This window comes from Oryza brachyantha, chromosome 4, assembly GCF_000231095.2.
Source record: "Oryza brachyantha chromosome 4, ObraRS2, whole genome shotgun sequence".
NCBI lineage: Eukaryota > Viridiplantae > Streptophyta > Magnoliopsida > Poales > Poaceae > Oryza > Oryza brachyantha.
Window position 1 is genome coordinate 10,133,350 of NC_023166.2, and position 19,579 is coordinate 10,152,928.

At 43.9% G+C, this 19,579-nt stretch overlaps 3 protein-coding genes across 5 annotated transcripts; 1 reads left to right on the plus strand and 2 right to left on the minus strand.

Annotated features, from left to right (window-relative positions):
* Positions 1–1,818: 1,818 nt before the first annotated feature.
* On the minus strand, positions 1,819–3,056 carry LOC102711063 (NDR1/HIN1-like protein 1). The gene is made up of 2 exons (XM_040523299.1): positions 2,707–3,056; positions 1,819–2,606 (listed from the first exon to the last, which is right to left on the minus strand). The coding sequence occupies exons 1-2, from the start codon at positions 2,914–2,916 to the stop codon at positions 2,154–2,156; spliced, it is 663 nt and encodes a 220-aa protein (XP_040379233.1). The 5' UTR covers positions 2,917–3,056; the 3' UTR covers positions 1,819–2,153.
* Positions 3,057–8,706: 5,650 nt separating this feature from the next.
* Positions 8,707–14,887, plus strand: LOC102711343 (digalactosyldiacylglycerol synthase 1, chloroplastic-like). Of its 3 annotated transcripts, none has more exons than XR_001550180.2 (8): positions 8,707–9,267; positions 9,778–9,810; positions 10,340–10,427; positions 10,502–10,983; positions 11,084–11,350; positions 11,420–11,769; positions 11,867–12,453; positions 14,801–14,887. XR_001550180.2 is itself a non-coding variant. In XM_006653321.3 (7 exons), the coding sequence occupies exons 1-7, from the start codon at positions 8,707–8,709 to the stop codon at positions 12,396–12,398; spliced, it is 2,313 nt and encodes a 770-aa protein (XP_006653384.2). In that variant the 3' UTR covers positions 12,399–12,715. The 3 variants fall into 3 exon arrangements, 1 of the variants encoding a protein (XP_006653384.2); XR_001550181.2 differs by lacking the exon at positions 14,801–14,887 and adding an exon at positions 14,514–14,572; XM_006653321.3 differs by lacking the exon at positions 14,801–14,887 and having other exon boundaries at positions 11,867–12,715.
* On the minus strand, positions 14,554–17,074 carry LOC102705523 (aluminum-activated malate transporter 1). The gene is made up of 6 exons (XM_006652211.2): positions 16,716–17,074; positions 16,326–16,466; positions 15,864–16,136; positions 15,456–15,568; positions 15,205–15,354; positions 14,554–15,116 (listed from the first exon to the last, which is right to left on the minus strand). Exons 1-6 carry the CDS (start codon positions 17,053–17,055, stop codon positions 14,751–14,753), a joined length of 1,383 nt encoding a protein of 460 aa, XP_006652274.1. The 5' UTR covers positions 17,056–17,074; the 3' UTR covers positions 14,554–14,750.
* Positions 17,075–19,579: the final 2,505 nt, after the last annotated feature.

Consider the following 19,579-nt stretch of genomic DNA (forward strand, 5'->3'; position numbering starts at 1 on the left):
TAGTGAAATAAAAATTTTACATGTCACATCAGACGTTTGATCGGATGTCGGAAAGAGTTTTCGGACACGAATGAAAAAATGAATTTCACGACTGGCGTGGAAACCGCGAGACGAATCTTTTGAGCCTAATTAGTCCGACATTAGTGCATGTGGGTTACTATAGCACTTATGGCTAATCACGTACTCATTAGGCTCAAAAGATTCATCTCATGATTTCTCAAGTAATTGTACAATTAGTTTTTCGTTTTATCTATGTTTAATACTCTATTTAGGTGTCCAAAGTTTCGATGTGATGTTTTTGGGTAAAAATTTTGGGAGCTAAACAACCCCTTATTGAAGGGAGCTATTTTCTCTTTTAAGTAAAATCATTCGCTTTCGAAACTAATGAATGATATATTTTCAATAAAAATTTTCTGTACAGAAGTTTCTTTTATAAATCAAATAATTTTATTTTAATTTTACGTAATAGCTATTGTTTAATTAGCCATATGCTAGTAGCTAGTCTTTCTTATTCGACGTGCATTTTTGCTGTGCTTTGTCCTAGGGCTACGGGAAATGCTTATTTAACGTCGCTACGTTTCCGACGTACTCCCTCCATATTTTTTTTATATGACGCCGTTGATTTTTATGTCCACATTTGACCATTCGTATTATTCAAAAAATATATAATTATTAATTATTTTGTTATAATATGACTTATTATTATAGGAACTTTAAGTATGCATTATAATTTTGCATATTTAGATATAAATTTTGAATAAGACGAATGGTCAAACGTAATCCTAAAAGTCAACGGTGTCATATATAAAAATATGAAGGGAGTACTACACTTTTTTTAAAAAAAAAACTCTTTCTCAGATGAAATTTTTCAAAAGAAATGTACGCTGCGGTTAATAGCCATCCCCTCAAATGCTTACTAGCAGTCGGTGTTATCCATGGGCCACAGGGCCCATACGTAAGAACTACTAGTACATCTTCCAACGCACGGTCCGCAACGGTCGACGCCCAAACTCCCCGTCTCTCGGCCCACCCATACACCTGACAACGTTTCCCCGTTCTTGGCCCACCTGAGGCCCGCGGCCACCGCGAGCTCTCGCAGTCGCAGAGCACAGCGTCGCTCGCAGCCGCGGCGACGGCCGTCGACGACGTCTCACCTCTCGCCACGGAGCGAAAATGGGCTTTTGTCCCGCTGCGCGGCTGCGGGCACGTCGGTCTCACCCGCGGTGTCGCGCGCCCGGTGTCGGTGCGGCCGGGATTTTCCGGCTCATAAAAACCGACCAGCGTGGCGGGGCTAGCTCTCGCTCTCAGCCCCTCATGGCTCACAGCCTCAGCTAACGTCGTCGTCGCCGGGCGATGATTGATGTCGGGTGTTCGGGCGTTCGATCGGTCAGCTTCAGCTAAAAACCTCCAAATCGACCGAGCTGCAGTACATCGGGGCTGGGTGGGCTCGCTGCTACTACCTCCTCTCTCTTGTGCCCTTTTGATGGCAGCGTACGTACACCGACGACGACGTGACGCGCTGCCGAATGCCACTCCCAACTCCCGCTCTTGGGTACGTTGGTGGGTCACTCTCCATCTGCCTAGCGCATTTTCATTTCCCCTCTGCCTCGCTTTCGTCGCTGGATCATCTCATCAGTACGTACGGCGTGAGAAAATGGCCCACGTTAGTACATTATATTACCTGCATCTCATGAAGAAAAATGCACGCTTCATAATTGAGGGGCGTTTTATGGGCTACGGCGCAACGGTACGCACAATGTTGAATGGCGCCTCGGTTGAGCTTGAAACATGAACAGGAGCGACTAGCTATACTCTGTGTTTTTTTTTTTTACAGGGAGATCGATCGATCGACTCAATTGTGTTGTGACTTATAATCTTTGATGCATAAAGGTTGTTCGACAATGACAAATGATACTAGGGTGTGTATACATATAAGGTGGCTTTATTCTGCACAGATTCAGAAGGGGGAAAAAGAAGCGCTGACTCGATAATAAGGTTTAGACTGTTACGGTTGCTACTCCGATACTAATCACTTCTTCGACTTGAGCCGGCGCGCCGTTGAGTCTGTCGCTCTGATGACGGCGCCGCCATGCGTGCGTGCGTGCGTTCTCCGGCGACAAGCTAGCGTACTGGCACGTACGGTGTCCGTGTCGTCACACGTCGACGGTGCAGTCCGCCGCCTGCGCGAACTTGAGCGAGACGGTCGCGTTGCCAGCGCCGACGCCGCCGGCCGTGGCGCTCATGGCGAAGGCGCCGCCGACGTTGCCGCCGCTGGCGGCGAGCAGCGCGGGGCACGTGACGAAGAGGTGGTACCCGCCGGAGACCCAGCTGCCGACCTTCCACTTGACGCGGCCGTCCACCTTGACGTGCAGCAGCACGTAGCCCGCGGAGATGTCCTGCTTCATGGCGTCGGCCACGTACTGCCCCACGGGCACCGACTCCCCGGACATCACCGGCGACCACACCGACACGTCCTTGTGCCCCTGGTAGATCGCCGGCAGCTCCACCGGCACCGTGATCGGCTCGTCCCGGTATGTCGTGAACACGTGCAGCGTCTTGTAGTAGATCCCCACCCTGTCGTTCGGGTTCCTCGACGCGATTGTCACCTACGCACAAGCGGTACACGCAAAAAACCAAACAATTAATCCTTCCATCAGCTCCAAGAATCAAACTCAAGCCAACACGAAAAAGCTAAACCAAACCAACCTGGAGGTTGAGGGAGATCGCCGGGTCGGAGAGGTCGATGTTCCGGAGCTGCACGTCCTGGAGGTAGAAGGAAGGCTTGGAGGGGTGTATCGCGAGGTAGATGACGAGCACGATGAAGCCGACGAGGACGGCGAGCGTGAGGATGCACGCGGCGATGGAGCCGCAGCACCGCCGGAGGATCCAGTCGCGGTGGTGCTTGTCCTTGCCCATCGAGTCGCTCGCCGGCCGGCCCAAGCAACCAAACGAATCAACTTCTAGTTTGTGCTGTGTGGAGTCACTGGAGTGTGATAACTGGCTGGCTGGCTAGGACCGAGGACTGTGTGCATGTGGGCAGAAGGAAAGTGAGCTGCGAAGAGTGGGGGTGGCCTTTTATTAAAGGTCCTAAGCTTAGCAGGACACAGGTCAGTGTGGTGCATGTTTTCAAAGGGGTTTTAATTTTCTTTTTGGGTATAGGGCGGAGAGGCGACGAAAGGTACAGCTCAACTCACCCAGATTCTTCTGCTTCTTCCCTGGCCCCCTCCCGTGCACAAGTGCACAGCACGGGAGAGGGGAGGCTGGCAGGCTGCCCTCGCCCCGTGTAACAGTGTAAGGACACGTTGGAAGTTAGAGTTATGTGTATTCTCTTAAACGACACAAGTTTCTTTAAAAATTATGCTGTTACAGTAATTGAAATAAAAAAGTTGTAAGCATCAACACATAAAAAAATACGTGTTTATTAATATTATTTTATTCTACTCCACCCTCGTACAACCAAGTTTCTATTTTATAAGGCTAAGAATCATTGTTAAGCTTGCTAACCGTTGCAACGATGGTTGTCTCTGGTTTTCTTCTCTTTCTTCTGTATCAGCAAATATTCCTAATAAACAATAATAAGAGTTCACTATTAATCCCTAAGTACATGCTGGCCATTGGTTTAGCTTAAATTGAGAATGGTGCCAGGTAGACTGGGTGTCCCTCTGCTGCTTGGGAATCACTCCATCTCCAGCTGGTCAACTGGAGATGATTACTGTTCGCGGTTGGTCTTTTGGCATGTGCACATCGAGGCTGAGTTGACCACCGAGCTGTGTTATACTGCTGCCCCACCATTTGACCCCTGTCCACTTCACTAATCAAATCTCCTTATTACTTGCTGATCAGGATTAGGATATCCAGCGGTGTACAACGCACCACCAATGTCAGTTTGAGTATTATACAGAGCATGGAACTAACTGCGACAATGGTCGGTTGCGCGCGGGCGCGGCTAGCGGAGACGGCCGGTCCGGCCTACGGATTACGCGCGACGCCAGAGGCGATCTCGCCCATCCCGGGGCGCATCCTCGAACGCGCCCCACACATGGCCGTGCGCCCGCGCCGATCCATCGTCGACCACACCGATCGGGCCCGTGCGAAGGGGGTTGGTGGGGGCGTGGCACGCGAGGCCGGCCGTCGTCGAGGCGGCCGCTCCGACGTCGCCTCACCCAACAGGGCAAAATTTAAAATAAAATCCACCCAAAAAATGATCGATGAACAAACAGACGCGCGCATGACGCGCCAGCGTGCAGCCGTGCGCATGCGTCCGGCTCCGCCCCGGTGCGCGCCCTTCGTTCCTTATCCCCTCCCTCCACCGACCGCGTGCCCTGTGCCCTATGGCACCCTGATCTGTTTCCACCGCCACCATGCGACCCTGTCTCTTAACTAATCATCAACCATCGTTTGCCTCCTCCTCTCCTGAATTATCAGCATCCAGAGCTGTCCTGAACACACCATTGCTTTTGCTTAGACGCCCCACAAAAAAAACACACGCACACACACACAGTTTGATTTTTTGGTCATCATACACCGGATACGTATACTGCCACCCCGAAAATCTGTATAGACGACAGTGCTGTTGATAAAAATCTGTGGAACATTTGCTTTTATGTAGCAGCATCATCTCGCTGTCTTACAGTATATTCAAAGCAGGCTTTTCAGATAAAAAGCGCCGAAGAGAAAGTTGTGGAAGGGCTTGAAAGAGCTTTTGAGTCATTTGATCCATTTCTATGTAGCGTTCCGAGTCACAGCGGGTAGTTAGTGGGATCGGCGGCGTCTTTTTCTCTTGAAAAAGGGAGAATTTAGAAGGCAAATACTGTAGTTTATAAGTATGCTCAGTGTAAAATAAGTGAGAAAATTTACTTTCATCTTTTCCATAAAGGCTGGGTAGAAAAGGCTCGCAAAGGAGGCTGCAAAAAGGATGACAAACTTAGCCCAGAAGTAAAATGAAAAGTAAGGAACTTATTATGCAGACATGCAGAGCCGGATTAGATTTGACGTTTGTGATTAACTCATACATTCAATCACCCTACAGTAATTGGACACTTCAGACCATATCAATTGTCAGGTCAGAGTTTGAGAGAGTAGTATTTTGTTCATTAGCATACCTGGGGATTCAGCACACAACAATACACACGCACACACTGCAGAACAGATCCAGATGCAGGCACCACCATGCAAATACAAGCATACAGGATGTACTAAGTACGATAAGTACATACAGCCAAGGACCATTAGTTCTTTGAAGTACAGAGCTAGAAGACGGCCCTAGCTACTCTGCTTAGCTTAATCGTAGTACTAATGCACTGCTTGCTCACTCTCTGCTGCTCACCGCAAAAAATTGGAGGCAAGTGCACCCTCTGCCTGTTCTTGGACATGTCACCTACCATCCGATCTTCTTTGTTCCGTTTGGTGTACCCGGTAGCAGCAGTAGCAAAATGAAGCACGCATGCCGTTTCACGGTTGGTGTGTAAAGTATGGGGAGAATTATTTTGACGTCTGCTCCATTATTTTGCACGGGAAAAAGGTAGGGGTTGGGCCACCATATGTGCTATAATTAACCGTTTCAAGTAGAATTAGTAACCGAAGTGAAATATATAATACAAGTACGGAGCATCTGTCGTGGACTTTGGTGATGTGAGATGATCGTTACTCTAATTTGCTCGAAACATGTCGTAGAATTAGATGACAGAGGATGAAAAACGATGATGTGTACCTGCTACTACGAGAAGTCTTAGCGAGCGGTGCGGCCATGAAGTGCGAGATTAATGGGCTATAGGCCCATTCAATTCCATTAAAGTTTATATGCCCATGCTTAATGTTAAAATGGATTAATACCCCCTTGAAAATCATCGTGGAGGAATATCAACTTAAATAAGGTGTTACGATCTTCCTCCGAGAATCCTCAAAATCTTTTTGTTCTTGTGCTGCTTTAACTACACGGGTATATGGGCGGGAGCGTATTTCACTCTACTAACTTTAGCGTTAAACATGTTACTAGTAGTTCTTTTTTTGTTATTGGCATCTTCATATTTAGCACTGCTACTAAATCACTCTTTTTAGATGTTATACTTCTTCTATGTGCAAATATAAGATGTTGGCTAGTTCAAAAGCCAACGTCTCATAAAAAAGCTAGAAGGGAGTACTTAGTATCTTGTTTTTCTAGATTAAAATATACTGAATAGTGACTAGATTTTTAACATGGAGGAGAGGGGACATGGGTTGAGTGGCCTTGATGAGGTGCTCACGCCCTGCAGAAGACGCGAGTGGTCTTGGCAGTAGACACGAACTGCTCACCACTCGGCCACTCACTAGAAGGAACCAAAGTCCTGCCCCTTCCATCTGAGCTCGCCAACTTAGAAGATGGAGGCAGAGATAAGGTCATGGCAAAGTCAAATGATGGTGAGATGAAGAGGGACGTACCTGTATCCCGTGACCACGAAGGCGATGATGTCTCGCTAGACAGATCTGCGCTGCCCTAGAGCTCTACCAGCCCCACCGCTTCTTGTGTTGTTTCCTTGTCGCTTTCCCGAAGAGCCCCTAGCCGGCACCCTCGATCACCTTTGGATCTAAAGCTCTAACAGGAGCCTTCGGGACTGCCGTCAAATATGAAGTAGCGGTCAGTCTCCATGACCATCGTTGGATCTAAAGCAAGGAGGAAGGGATAGAGATATCATCACCACAGGGGGAGAGGGCCTATGGGTTGGCTCATCGTTGTTGCCATAAAGATCGTCGCGTAGGAGTAAGGAAGGCATGCTGGAGATGTAGCTCGTCGCCATGGACAAAAGAGGAATGAATCAATAGGAGGAAGGGGGAGAGAATGACAAAGGAAAGGAGAATTATGTTTCTTTATTTGTCTCTAATTTGGGAGGTTGGGTCCAAAGTATTGGACTTGGATGTAAATTTTTTTAAAAAAATGAAGACATACCGTGGATTGACATGAAAATTTAGAGCTATATGTATAGCCACTTGTAGTACAAGAAAACAAATTTTTAAAAGTAGTGATCTCAACCTATGTGAACTTTAAGATCACTCAAATAAAGTCACTTATATTAGGAATACTCTAATATAGTGAGAGTTGATTCTAGGAACAAATTAGCAAAAAGAGACAGGTAAGAAAAAAAGTCCGTGATGGAGTACTATAGAAGTGTACTACATAGATCAATTAGGCCATAAGTTTAGCCGTTGAAGGCCGTTCAGACACCAAAAGTGAAGCCCATGTATTATTTGGTCCGACTCTTGCTCGGTTTGGCTAGCCCGTAGCCCGTCCACAGCCAAGGCGTCCTCCTGGGATTCACGAGGATCATCTTTTGCTCCGTGGATTTTAGTGTACTCTACATTGTCTGTTTATGAAACTTTCTCTATTTATCAATGAAAAGAATGGACATGAAGTAAGGTTTCTTGAGAGTATTATTAGTAGTACTTTTCCTATAATTGATTCAATGCATGTCTTATATAGAGAAACCAAAATACGAGATTCCTTTATCTAAAAATGTTCTATTTTCACGACTTGATCAATAGGCATTACGGGTATGTTCATGTTGTTACCTAAATAAATCTTACCATATAGTGTCAAAGCTAAAATTTGACAAGATCAAGATATAGGAGTTTGACACTTTGTTAGTTTTTGACGTGCTTTTATGAGTAGAATTACCAAATAGTGGTGTTGTTACTTATGACACCGCTAATATCTAAAACAATTGACATGCCATGTAGGGAAACTGTTTTAAGCTCTCGAGGGAACATTCCTTGTCTATTGCATTCTATCTAAATAGTCATAAAAAATATGAATTTTTTTATATAGATAGATTAATATGTGATATATCACCGCACAAACATATAAGTTAAAATATAACTTTTACAATCCATAGCAAAAATAACAAATATATGATTATGAGTATGTGTATACTATTCACAATTTAATTTGTTATGGATTATAGAAGTTATTTTTTAGCTTGCAGGTTTGTGTAGCGATATATTACATATCTATCTTCACAATTTTTTTTACCTTTTATAACTATTTAAATAATATGCAATAGACGAGAAGCTAACGAGAGGACGTGCCCTCGAGAGTTTAGAACCAACGCTCATGTTATGCAGGCTGGACAGTGGTGCGAAGGCACGGAAAAAGCGTTAACGATAAAAAGAATCCAAACTGTTCTGCACAACTATTGTCCATTTCTTTTTCGATTTCAATTTTGTTGCGACTTACCAGCAAAACATAGGGCACTCCTGTCAACGTGAGAACTGAGAAGAACGGTTACTCGTAGACTCGTACTTGTACCAGTTAAATCCAGAAACTGCTGCAGACGCAATACGCCAAAGCACAAGCGGCAGACCGCGAAGCTAGGCCGTACGTCCACTGGGCATCCACGCAAGCATATTCCCCCGCGGATACGCGGGCCCACATCGTTTCAAACCCCCGTGCCAAGTCACCAGTTCCCACCACAGGTCAAGACTGCTCGGGGACCCACACTCCACCTGGCAGCGTCCCTGACCTCTGACACCTCGTCCCCACCTGTCAGCCTCACACCTTCCACGCCTCCTCGTCTTTCCCGTCACGCCTCTCCCTCACGCCGTCGTCGTCGTCTTCTAGCTTTCTCTTCCCCATCATCTCCCGCCTCCGCTCGCCTCTCCTCGCGCTCGGCTCGCGACCCCTACGCGTTTCTAGAATCCAAATCCTAGCCAACCGGAGTGTGCGCGGTGCGCCCCATGGGTGGAGAGAGGCCGCCGCCGATCAGTACCGGCGGCGGAGCGGACGGCGGGGGAGCCTTCGCCTTCATCTCCAAGGGGTGGCGCGAGGTGCGGGACACGGCGAGCGCCGACCTGCGGCAGATGCGGGCGCGGGCCGACCGGGAGCTGGAGCACCTCCTCACGTCGGCGTCGGCGCTCGCGGGTCCGCCGCTGCCGCCGGTGGCCGCGGGGGCGCCCATCGCGGAGGTGGAGTTCGTGCGGAAGCGGATCCAGCCGAAGATCATGGAGCTGCGGAGACAGTACTCGTCGATGGTGCACGAAGGGGGCTGGCCTCCCAAGGCCGGTGCCAGCCTCCGCGTCGACCTCTCGGGGATTACGGCGATCCGCAACGCCATTGTGGCCGAGGGGAGACTCGTGCGGTGGAAGGGCCACACGGGCGACGAGAGGAGGAAGGAGTGGGAGGTGGTGAGTATGATACGGAGCGGGCTGAAGGAGTTCGAGCGCCGGAGTTTGTCGAGTGATGTGCTTGGTGGGTTTCGTGGCCGCGGCGAGTTTGTGGAGAAATTTAAGTTGAGCTTGGTAATTTCAAAGTTTCATCTTAAATCATGATACTCCTACCTGGTTAGGATATAAACCATTTCACTTGGTTTTGCTTATGCACATCTTTTTGTTAGTTACTTATATAATGGAGAAAAAACTGAGTATCAAACATTACTACTAAGATTTTGGCTTTAATGAAAAGGAATCTAAAGGGTTTATATATTTATTGATACAATGCGCTGCTTATCAAATAGATGTACATGGTATTGCTCCTTTTTTGTTGATACATAGTTTGATATGGTAATGCTACTGTATACTAATAATCCATCCTTTAACAATTTTGGAACCCTTCCCTCAAATAAAGTAGTGTTAAGGACTGACAAAATTAGCAATTCCAGTTGCTCATATAGCCATGTTTTTTTTTCTTACATCAGGTAACAGTCCAGTACATTTTGTGCAGACTTTGTGCTTTTGAAAGCACAAAGTGTATCATGTGCATCAATATTTGGTGTTAATTGAAGCACTGATTCACGTCTCATTTTGTTGCAGAAATCTCTGAACAAAGAGTCACATGAATCCAAGGTAATGTCAGAACAAACTACGCATGACTGTTGGTGATCTGCTGTTCAGTGCAAATAGATAGTAACTTCAGATGAAGAAATGCTTTTGGATCGCTTTTCCATATATAACATAAATGGGATTCACTTGCTTTTCATTTTTCTTGATGCTTAGTTCAGTGCAGCTGGAGTCATTTATCATTTATGCTATACTATTTTGCGAAATAGCAACATTTCAGAACAGATTTTGTTATAGTTAGCTGTAGGTCAGAATTTGATGCTAATGGATCTGTAATGGCATATTGAAATACTGAAACTGTAAATATGACTATACTTAGAGCTATATTATGATCATATTTTGATAAGTCCAACCCTTAAGATTCTTGGAAACTGCATTATTGAGTATAAATGTATAACTAGATGGTAACTTTCATAAAGCATTTTTTTTCCAAAGCAGTTAAATTAATGATAATGCAGTCTCCATTGTTATGTCATCTTATTAACCATTTCACAGAGTTTGGGTTTTCTAAACTGAATATTTGCATATAATCTAGGAGGTTCTCCCGCTGGATCTAACTGAAATTTTGGCATATCTGGTGCGGCAATCTGGACCATTTTTGGACCAACTAGGCATTAGAAGAGGTATGGAATGTTTGTTCGCTGCACTCTTCTAACTCTTGCCACTGGCTATCATTAAATCTTTCCATATTATACAGATTTATGTGACAAAATAGCGGAGACATTGTACAGTAAGCGCAATGGCCGGCTCATGTATTATTCTCATTCAGCCGATAGATCTTTAATTGGAAATGAGAGCATGATTGATGAGCTTGATCTGAGAATAGCAAGGGTTCTAGAAAGTACAGGCCATCACACAGAGGAAAGTTTTTGGAAGGATCCTGCAAAGTACAAGAGCTCAGACAACCGACGGCATGTTGCAATTGTCACAACAGCAAGCCTTCCATGGATGACTGGTACAGCAATCAATCCATTGTTCCGTGCGGCATATCTAGCAAGAAGTACAAAACAGAAGGTGACACTGGTGGTTCCTTGGCTCTGTAAGTCAGATCAAGAGCTAGTTTACCCGAATAATATGACCTTCAGTTCACCAGAAGAGCAAGAAAATTATATAAGGAATTGGCTACATGAAAGACTTGGTTTTGAAGCAAATTTCAAGATATCGTTTTATCCTGGCAAGGTAAACATCCAATTCATATCATCCGATTTTATGTTTTTCAACCATATTCTATTCTTCCCTATTGATTTAGATTCCCTGTTTCAAATATTATTCTGTACAGTTCTCTAAGGAGAGACGCAGTATTATTCCTGCTGGAGATACTTCACAATTCATTTCCTCGAGTGAAGCTGATATAGCAATTTTGGAAGAACCAGAGCATCTCAACTGGTATCATCATGGAAAGCGTTGGACAGACAAGTTTAAACATGTCATTGGTGTAGTTCACACAAATTACCTAGAGTATATCAAGAGAGAGAAGAATGGTGCTTTTCAAGCTTTCCTTGTTAAGCATATCAACAACTGGGTGACTAGGGCATACTGTCATAAGGTATTGTGTTTGTTTTTCTTGCATAGAAGCCCTGATTGCTGTACTGCAGCTAATAGCCGGTACATGCAGGTTTTACGTCTTTCTGCAGCAACTCAAGATCTACCCAGGTCCGTTATCTGCAATGTCCATGGTGTAAATCCAAAGTTTCTCAAGGTTGGTGAAAAAGTAGCAGCTGATAGAGAGTGTGGACAGCAAACCTTTTCAAAGGGAGCATATTTTCTTGGGAAGATGGTTTGGGCTAAAGGATACAGAGAACTCATAGATTTGTTATCCAAACACAAAAGTGACTTGGAGGGTTTTGATATAGATGTATACGGGAATGGTGAGGACTCACAAGCAGTGCATACGGCTGCTAGGAAAATGAATTTGCGCATCAACTTTTTCAAAGGAAGGGACCATGCAGATTGTTCACTTCATGGGTGAGAAGCAAACTGCTAAAATGAACCCTCATCCATTGTCCTATCATTTACTATTTGTTGACAACAGTATGTTCTTTTTATCTTTCCTTACATTTAGGTACAAGGTTTTCATTAATCCAAGTGTCAGTGACGTCTTATGCACAGCAACAGCTGAGGCTCTTGCAATGGGGAAATTTGTTATCTGTGCAGATCATCCATCAAACGAATTTTTCAAGTCATTCCCCAACTGCTTAACATATAAAACTTCTGAAGAATTTGTTGCCCGAGTGAAAGAGGCCATGGCTAGTGAACCTTCACCTTTGACCCCTGAACAAAGGTACAGTTTGTCCTGGGAGGCAGCAACTGAGAGATTCATGGAGTACTCAGAGCTTGATAAAGTTCTGAATAACAGAAATGGTTATTATGGACAAGATGGGAAGAGAAGTAAAATGAGAAAGATACCTTTACTTCCCAAACTATCAGACGTTGTGGATGGGGGACTGGCCTTTGCTCATCACTGTTTGACTGGCAATGAGATCCTCAGACTAGCGACAGGAGCAATTCCTGGTACACGTGACTATGATAAACAGCAATGCATGGATTTGAATCTATTGCCTCCCCAAGTTCAACACCCTGTATATGGCTGGTGATGTCACGATGCTTACATTAAATTAATACATATAGTTGAAGGATGTTTCTCAATAGGTATGTCATATGTGCATATTAAGTGATATCCAGCTCACCACTGACCAGAACCTGTAATTATTTAGTATTCTTTTAGGGTCCGTAAGGAATTTATTATGTTTATACTCTTTGCTTGTAAATACATCCCCTTTTCGCCCCTAAATATTTTAGGGTTATTAGCAGCGATATGCCTGTATGTTGTTTCCTTTTTTCTGACATAAACGAATTTAATGAACGCTAAGTTCATTAGTTCAAATTCTTTTTGTGAGCCTTTTGTTTTAGCCTAGCCGATATATGATAAAAAATTTTAAATAGGCAATTTCACTTTGTGCAAGGAAGTCACATCCAGCTTACAAGTTATCTTAATATGGCCTATATAATCCTTAAGCTTCTCTCATATTATAGATGTCATTAGTTTCTCAAATACATGCGGACTTGGTTCCATTTGATAGGTTTACCGTCAATGGTAGTGTTTAATGTTGTCATTTTCACAGTATTCCAATGTATAAAGACACAAGGAGATAGGAAGCTAACGGTAGTTTCTCATATTTATATACTTCATTTTGTATGAGCACCAAGGACATAAATGTATTAATAGAAAACAAGGGCATAATGATGACACTATGAATGAGAATAATACATATAAAGTAGAACTAAGATGGGATTAAGAATAAGCCACTAACTCCATACGCCATTAAGATAAGTGGTAGTCTCTAATTGGCAATGCCGTCTTCTTTGCAATCCATTAACCCCTCATTGTTTATAAGGTTTTCCTGGTTTATTATAGTAGTTTACACAAGACATTTGCATAAGGGGGCATGGAGATGCTTGAGTACTGCTTGGTGGTGATTAGTAGCCTAGTAGTCCAATTCTGTGCAGTTCAAATTGTTCTATTTATTCTATATTCATGGCAAAAAATGGTGACATAGAAGGCTGAAAAACCTTGCTTGTTATATTACCCCTTGCTTCTTGATCTCTAAAGTAGCACACAGTTTGGAATATGTTAGTTCATACAAAACAACATAGAGTTCTGAAGATCTTGTATTGTCCAAAAATACTTCTGAAGGAAATTGCTACAGTTATGGCTTATGACTTGTTATCTTATCTCCCTTTCAAAGTTCTATCCTCAAAGCTAAGTCCGTACCTTTACTATGCACCTTGGTTCTTAGTAGTGGTTGCCAGTGCACGATCAACTAACTAATCACTTCATCCATCACCAATTTCCCACAACTAACACTGTTATCCAATAACTTGTGGTTCATGATGATTTGCATCTATAGAGTCATATCCACTTTATTACCTGTAAGCTGACCATCCTCCAATTCAGCCATTTCTTACTTCTACAAGATTGTCTTTACTATTTTAAAAGGAGCTGGGGTTGAGGGTGTGCTCTACCCCATCACACGCTTCGCAAGACTTTTGTGGTGACATATATGTGGATGCGTATAGTATGTTGTTTGGAGGATCTTCTGTAAAGAAAAATACTTTGCACCTGCAAATATGTAGGTAGTTTATGATGCAGTATTGAGTATACAGCTGTGTAATTTAAGGGTAGTTGTATTCTAATTCAAAGTAAATTATGATGTACATTTATTTGCATTTTTCACGTGTGGACACTAGGCAAATTTTTCTTACTCAAAAACAGGTGTTTTTGGTGATTATAGTAGTCTTTATACTCATCTTACATGCATTCATCTATGTAGAGAAGTGCATGTCGTTTGTAGGATGTGTATACACAGATAGCTGGTTGATGTGGTTTTATTTAGTTTTGGATTTGAAGACAATTATGTCGACACTTTCTATGATTAGAATATATGACATGCATCAATCTGAATTCTGAAAACCATATGAACTGACGGGCCTGTGCTTGTATTTAGAAAAAACACAAGTAAAGAAAGGATGATCTGGGAAACTTATTGATTTTACTAGATAATATTGCTATAAAAATCCATTTTGTTATATTAATAGCTTCAGATTTGTTTTTCTGAAAAAAATCTGTTATCTTACCATCACATACTTTTGAAATGATATTCTGAATGGATATTGTGAAACCATAACTGTTTTCCTGTTATTTTCTTCAGCTCAGCAACACAGGGAGGTTCATTCATTCCCCAAAAACCAAGAAGAAAACCGTCCATTTATATATATCTGCTTATAGTAGTTTTTGTTACAGAAGCCTGCAACGTTTTATTATTACAGTTCAGCATCATAATTACTTCTAGTATCGAAGAATTAGTCACTTGCTCTGTACACAATAAAATCGCAGGCCGTACTAATTTGTTCCATTTAGTATTGGTGCTCCTGACGTTCCCTTTCTGTCAACTCATGATATTGATGACCACGACCACGTCTTTCTGAGATTTTTCAGGTATTTTGAAGCAGGCAAGCCGTGCTAGGTTGTCAACAGATTCAGCAATTTTCTTTACTTGTGTAACCAAGTCTGAAAGAAGTGATGCAGTAACGGCCGCATGCATCACTTGCAGCAGAGCTTTATCCTCTGATATTTCGCTCCTAAGGGCTTTGGCAGCTTTGATGGCTGCAGACATGGAGTTATTGGTTGTAGATGGCACTGTCATTGTTCGAATTGCTGCTGAGAGCTCTCGGAGGGCCTGAGCAGAGTGTGAGCTCATCTCACCGCATGCTGTTCGGACTTTCAGGGACAGCTCAGGATTTGCTTCAGGATACTGTGATCAGGTCAAGGTAAGAACTACTGGTCAATAAATAGGGTTAAGAGTGTCTAGATCTCGAAATTGTGTTGGTTTTCGTAACCACCTGAGATTTTGTCAGTGTGATGACATATGAAGCCATAGCCTCCATAGAGGAAGCGCACTGGCGAGAAAGAGCTCCGATCTTCTGGTATTGGCTCCAAGGGTGTCTGAAGCTGAATTTGCCATGACCAGGCTCCCATTTGGCAAAGTTACACTGCAGGTTTGGGAATAATGTCACATTGCATCGTTGTTACGACCTTCTTGGATGAATGTGTATGTTGAAATTTTTGCTATATACCCGAAAAGTAAGCTTACCAGAGAGTCTTCAGTGGCCTTTGAATTAAGTATGCTCTTGTACGCCTGGAGAAAGGTTTTGCCCTCCAAATTCTCAGCGGAAGCGTTTTCTCCAAAGCATTCAATTTCCATTCCTGCATTCATGTATGAAATTGAGGCCCCACTCTGGAACTATAAACTGCTTTGTTCTACGTGAGCAACTTGCACATGATGATTCTACTTGGGGGACCCACATCAAGTTGTTTTGTGCGCAAGTAGGACAAAGTTACACAAAGTACAAATTAGCACAAGTGATGCCAGAATGACATGGAAGGCTGGATTCTTTTTGTGACGGAATATGGTACCATGTTCATGTTGGAACGCACTGCATGCATGGCAGCCACAAAAGGCCTTTTCAGGCTTCGCAGGAGAGTCCGTGTGTATACATACCTTCGAGGAACTGCGCCAGCTTGTCGAGGTTGCCGGCGGTGAGCTTGTGGAGGTCCTCGCCGGCCCAGACGGGCATGACGAAGATGGTGGTGCAGAGGCAGGTGGCGACGCCGACGACGATGGTGGAGAACCGCTGGTGCGCGAGCTGGATGAGCTCCTCCACCCGGTAGCTCGACACGGCCACCAGGCTGAAGGTCAGGATGAAGATGGTCACCCCGTAGTCGTACCTCGCCTTGATCTCCGGGATGAACCGCGAGAACGTCGCCGCCGACGCTGCAGTACGCACCAGTTGCCATGAACCAACCAAACACATATACGTACCACGTACTGCTTATCTCCTAATCTCACTCAAAAAGTAATTAAGTGCATGACAGCACGCATGCCTAGCTACCTATACTGGTATGAACATGACCAAGCAGTGATTGAATGAACATGCATTCGTACAGCGTACGTATAGTATACCTAGTAAGAAGACGAAGATGGCGAGTAGTATCGGTTCTCCCTGTGCGCCGCAGCGGTTGGCCACCTGATGAGCCCCGACGGCGATGAACCCCGCCACCAGCGTCGCGAAGGCCCTGTTCAGCCCTTTACTCAGCGTGCCACCTGCCAAGTATTCGTCCAAATTTAATTAAGCGATCGAACACGTCACTGATATATATATGCACTAGCAGCTAGATAGCGTAGGTCGATCGAGCGTAGCAGTCACTGACTAGGATATACTATAGTCTATAGCGTACGTGTGTATATATCGTCGCCTAGCTACGACGATACGTACGCGCGCGTGTACGTACGTACGTACATACATACATACGCATCGTCATCCTCGGCGACGACGACTTTTCATGCACTCACCGACGGTGTACTCCATGACGACGACGACGGTGAGCACGGCCCACAGCGTGGACACCCCGAAGCCCTTGAAGAGCGGCGTCACGTAGTAGAGCACGGACACCAGCGTGAGCGCCAGCCCGACCTTGAGCGAGTGCACCACCCTCCTCGGGTCGTCGGCGGCGATGCCCGCCACCTTCCTCGCGAACCCGGCCACCCATCGCCCGACCATCTCAAGCAGCGCTCGCAGCCGCGCCCAGCAACCAGCCAGCCACCCCCCACCGCCGACGACCACTCCGGCGTTCGTCTGGTGCTCCGTCGCTGCCGCCGCCGCCTCCACGGCAGCAGAATGCATGATGGCCATGAAAATGATAAGTTGTGGAGCTAGCCTAGCCTAGTAGTGTGTGAGGTTAATTTGGGTGAGGGATAGATTGCGAGAGAAGCACGGTAGAAGATGGCTGGTGCACGGGATGCCTTATATAGACGCGTGCCCGGGCAAAGAACGCGCGGGCCAGCTGCATGCATGAGCTCTCGATCGGCGCTTTTCGCAGACAGGATCGACCACTTTTTTTTGGAGAATATGACTTGGGATACCGTTTGTTGTTGACGCATGTTTTCTTTTTAAGAACCGGGAAACAATTCTATAAACTCTTAAAACAAACATGTAAATTCAAATATAAGTTATATAATATACCAAATATAACCGTAAATATATATGCCTATAGTTTAATTTCTTGTTTTGTTAATAGAAACTAAATTTAAATTTAAATTTGTATGTCTGTAAAGTGATATATATATATATCATATTAATCTATCCTTTATAAAATATTATAATAATATATTTATCTTACACGTAAGTAAATGAGTAGACGGGTGTTTAGAATCCACTTCCAAATAACCGAAATATTGTGATGTGTTGTTGTGTCTCGTTTCGACTCGTCTTCGTTAACGTTAGTTGCTCTCGTTGTTGTTGCTAGTCGTCGTTGATAGCTGATACAGTGATACTAGGTTTTTGCCAGCTCACAGGTCACTGGTCCGACTGTCCGAGGAAATGTGGAGTGTTGGCTGAGTGGTTAATTTTGAGGAGGTATCGAGTATCGAAAGATATATACTTTATGTATCTGGAGGTACTTTCACGTTTTATATATGTCACACAATACACATTAATTATGAGGCAAATTACTCATTTTTATAGTTTGTTGGCTTATTAAATTTCGGCCATATAGTCTCACAAGATTATTTAATATTTCATCTAGCTGTTTCCATAATATTTATCGTTGTAATTTGGACAAGACTGGTGTTTAACTTCTAGCTAGAACTTTTGAGTACCAATAACTTTTAAATTAAAATATTTGCTTTAGAGACATAAAGACCATGATATAGATTAATATTGAAAATACTTTATAAAATCATATATTTATTGATATTACTATATATATTATACAAATAATGGTTTACATTGTTTTCTTGAAAATATTTTCGTTGTCCAAAACAATAAGCATTTCTAAACTGAAGGCAACAGTTCAGCACTAGCTCGCAACACATCACTTGTTGCCTGTTGGGTGCCTTTATTACTTGTATATTCACTTGAAAATATTGTTGGCTGAGACAGAATGCAACTTGTCCTTGCCTTACAAATGTATGGGTGTGGGTTTAACTAGCAAAATAAATTAAGCAAGCTACATCTTTCCACTCTGACTTTTTTGAATGAACCGACCAAGTGGAGACGTACTGAAGCATTTTCACAAAAAAGAAGCCCTTTTATTTGGCATTTGTGATAATTAAAGCAACTCATGCATCATTTGAAAACGGAAAAAAGGGATCGAGACCTGGTGTGTGATCCATTTCATTGTCTCTTAGTCTCTCTCTACGTACCATCACTAGCTATCAAGATGTGGCCTGACTTATCAATAAAATTTTCTGAAATTTAGGTACTCCTCAACCATAGCTTATCACATTGAATTCCATAAAAGCTCGATCTAGCCCAAGCACACACTTCTATTTTCTGACAGCACTTAATATATGAACCTTTGTTCAATGCATGTGGACAAATTAATCGCTGGCATCTTGTCATCGCTAGTCAAACTCTTTTTCTCCACCGTTGAGAGAGCTGACCACTATAATCACACACCACTACTGTTTAATTACTTCTGTGCTACGTAATTTCCCTAGTCTTCACAGAACTCGCATGAATTCTGTGAGCAAACAGTGGCAGTCGTAGTCCCAGGTGATCCACAGTATTTTGCAGGCGTGCTTTGGTTCAGAGTTCAGACTCACTGTCTGTCTGCCTGCCTGTCTACGTATGTACACAGCTCATACAGCAACAACACATACTTGACTACTGCAAATATACACAATACCGGGCCGTATTTCCTCTTCTTGTTTGGATGGTTTAGCCAAAGCGAGCGTTTCTTCATTTCGTGCAATCTTCTAGGTGCTAAGTACAGCTACTAGCTGGAATCAAATTCACTGCACTACAAGTGAACCAAAGTACAATTATTCAATCTATCCATCCGTCGCCCAAAAAGCTCAGCTTTATTTCAAGAACGAGGTGATATATGCATCAATGCATGCATACGAAATGGCTGACACACAGTTACACAGAGCACAGGGCAGCTGGATCCTGGTGCTGGTCGATTTACAGGCAAGAGAGAGCAACGCTGCGCCGCTTATTTCGCCTTTAACTTCTTCGATCTCGCCCTGTCCAATCCCTCTGTATTATTCGCCTTATCCTGCATAATATATATGCAATCGCGCAAACTCGATATACAGTATCACCAGCCACGAAATCTAGCTCTGTATAGTACGAGAAATGAGTCGGATAACACAGCATATATCGGTATGATCAGAGAACAAAGAAGGGAACATGTGAATAACTGTATCGTCAG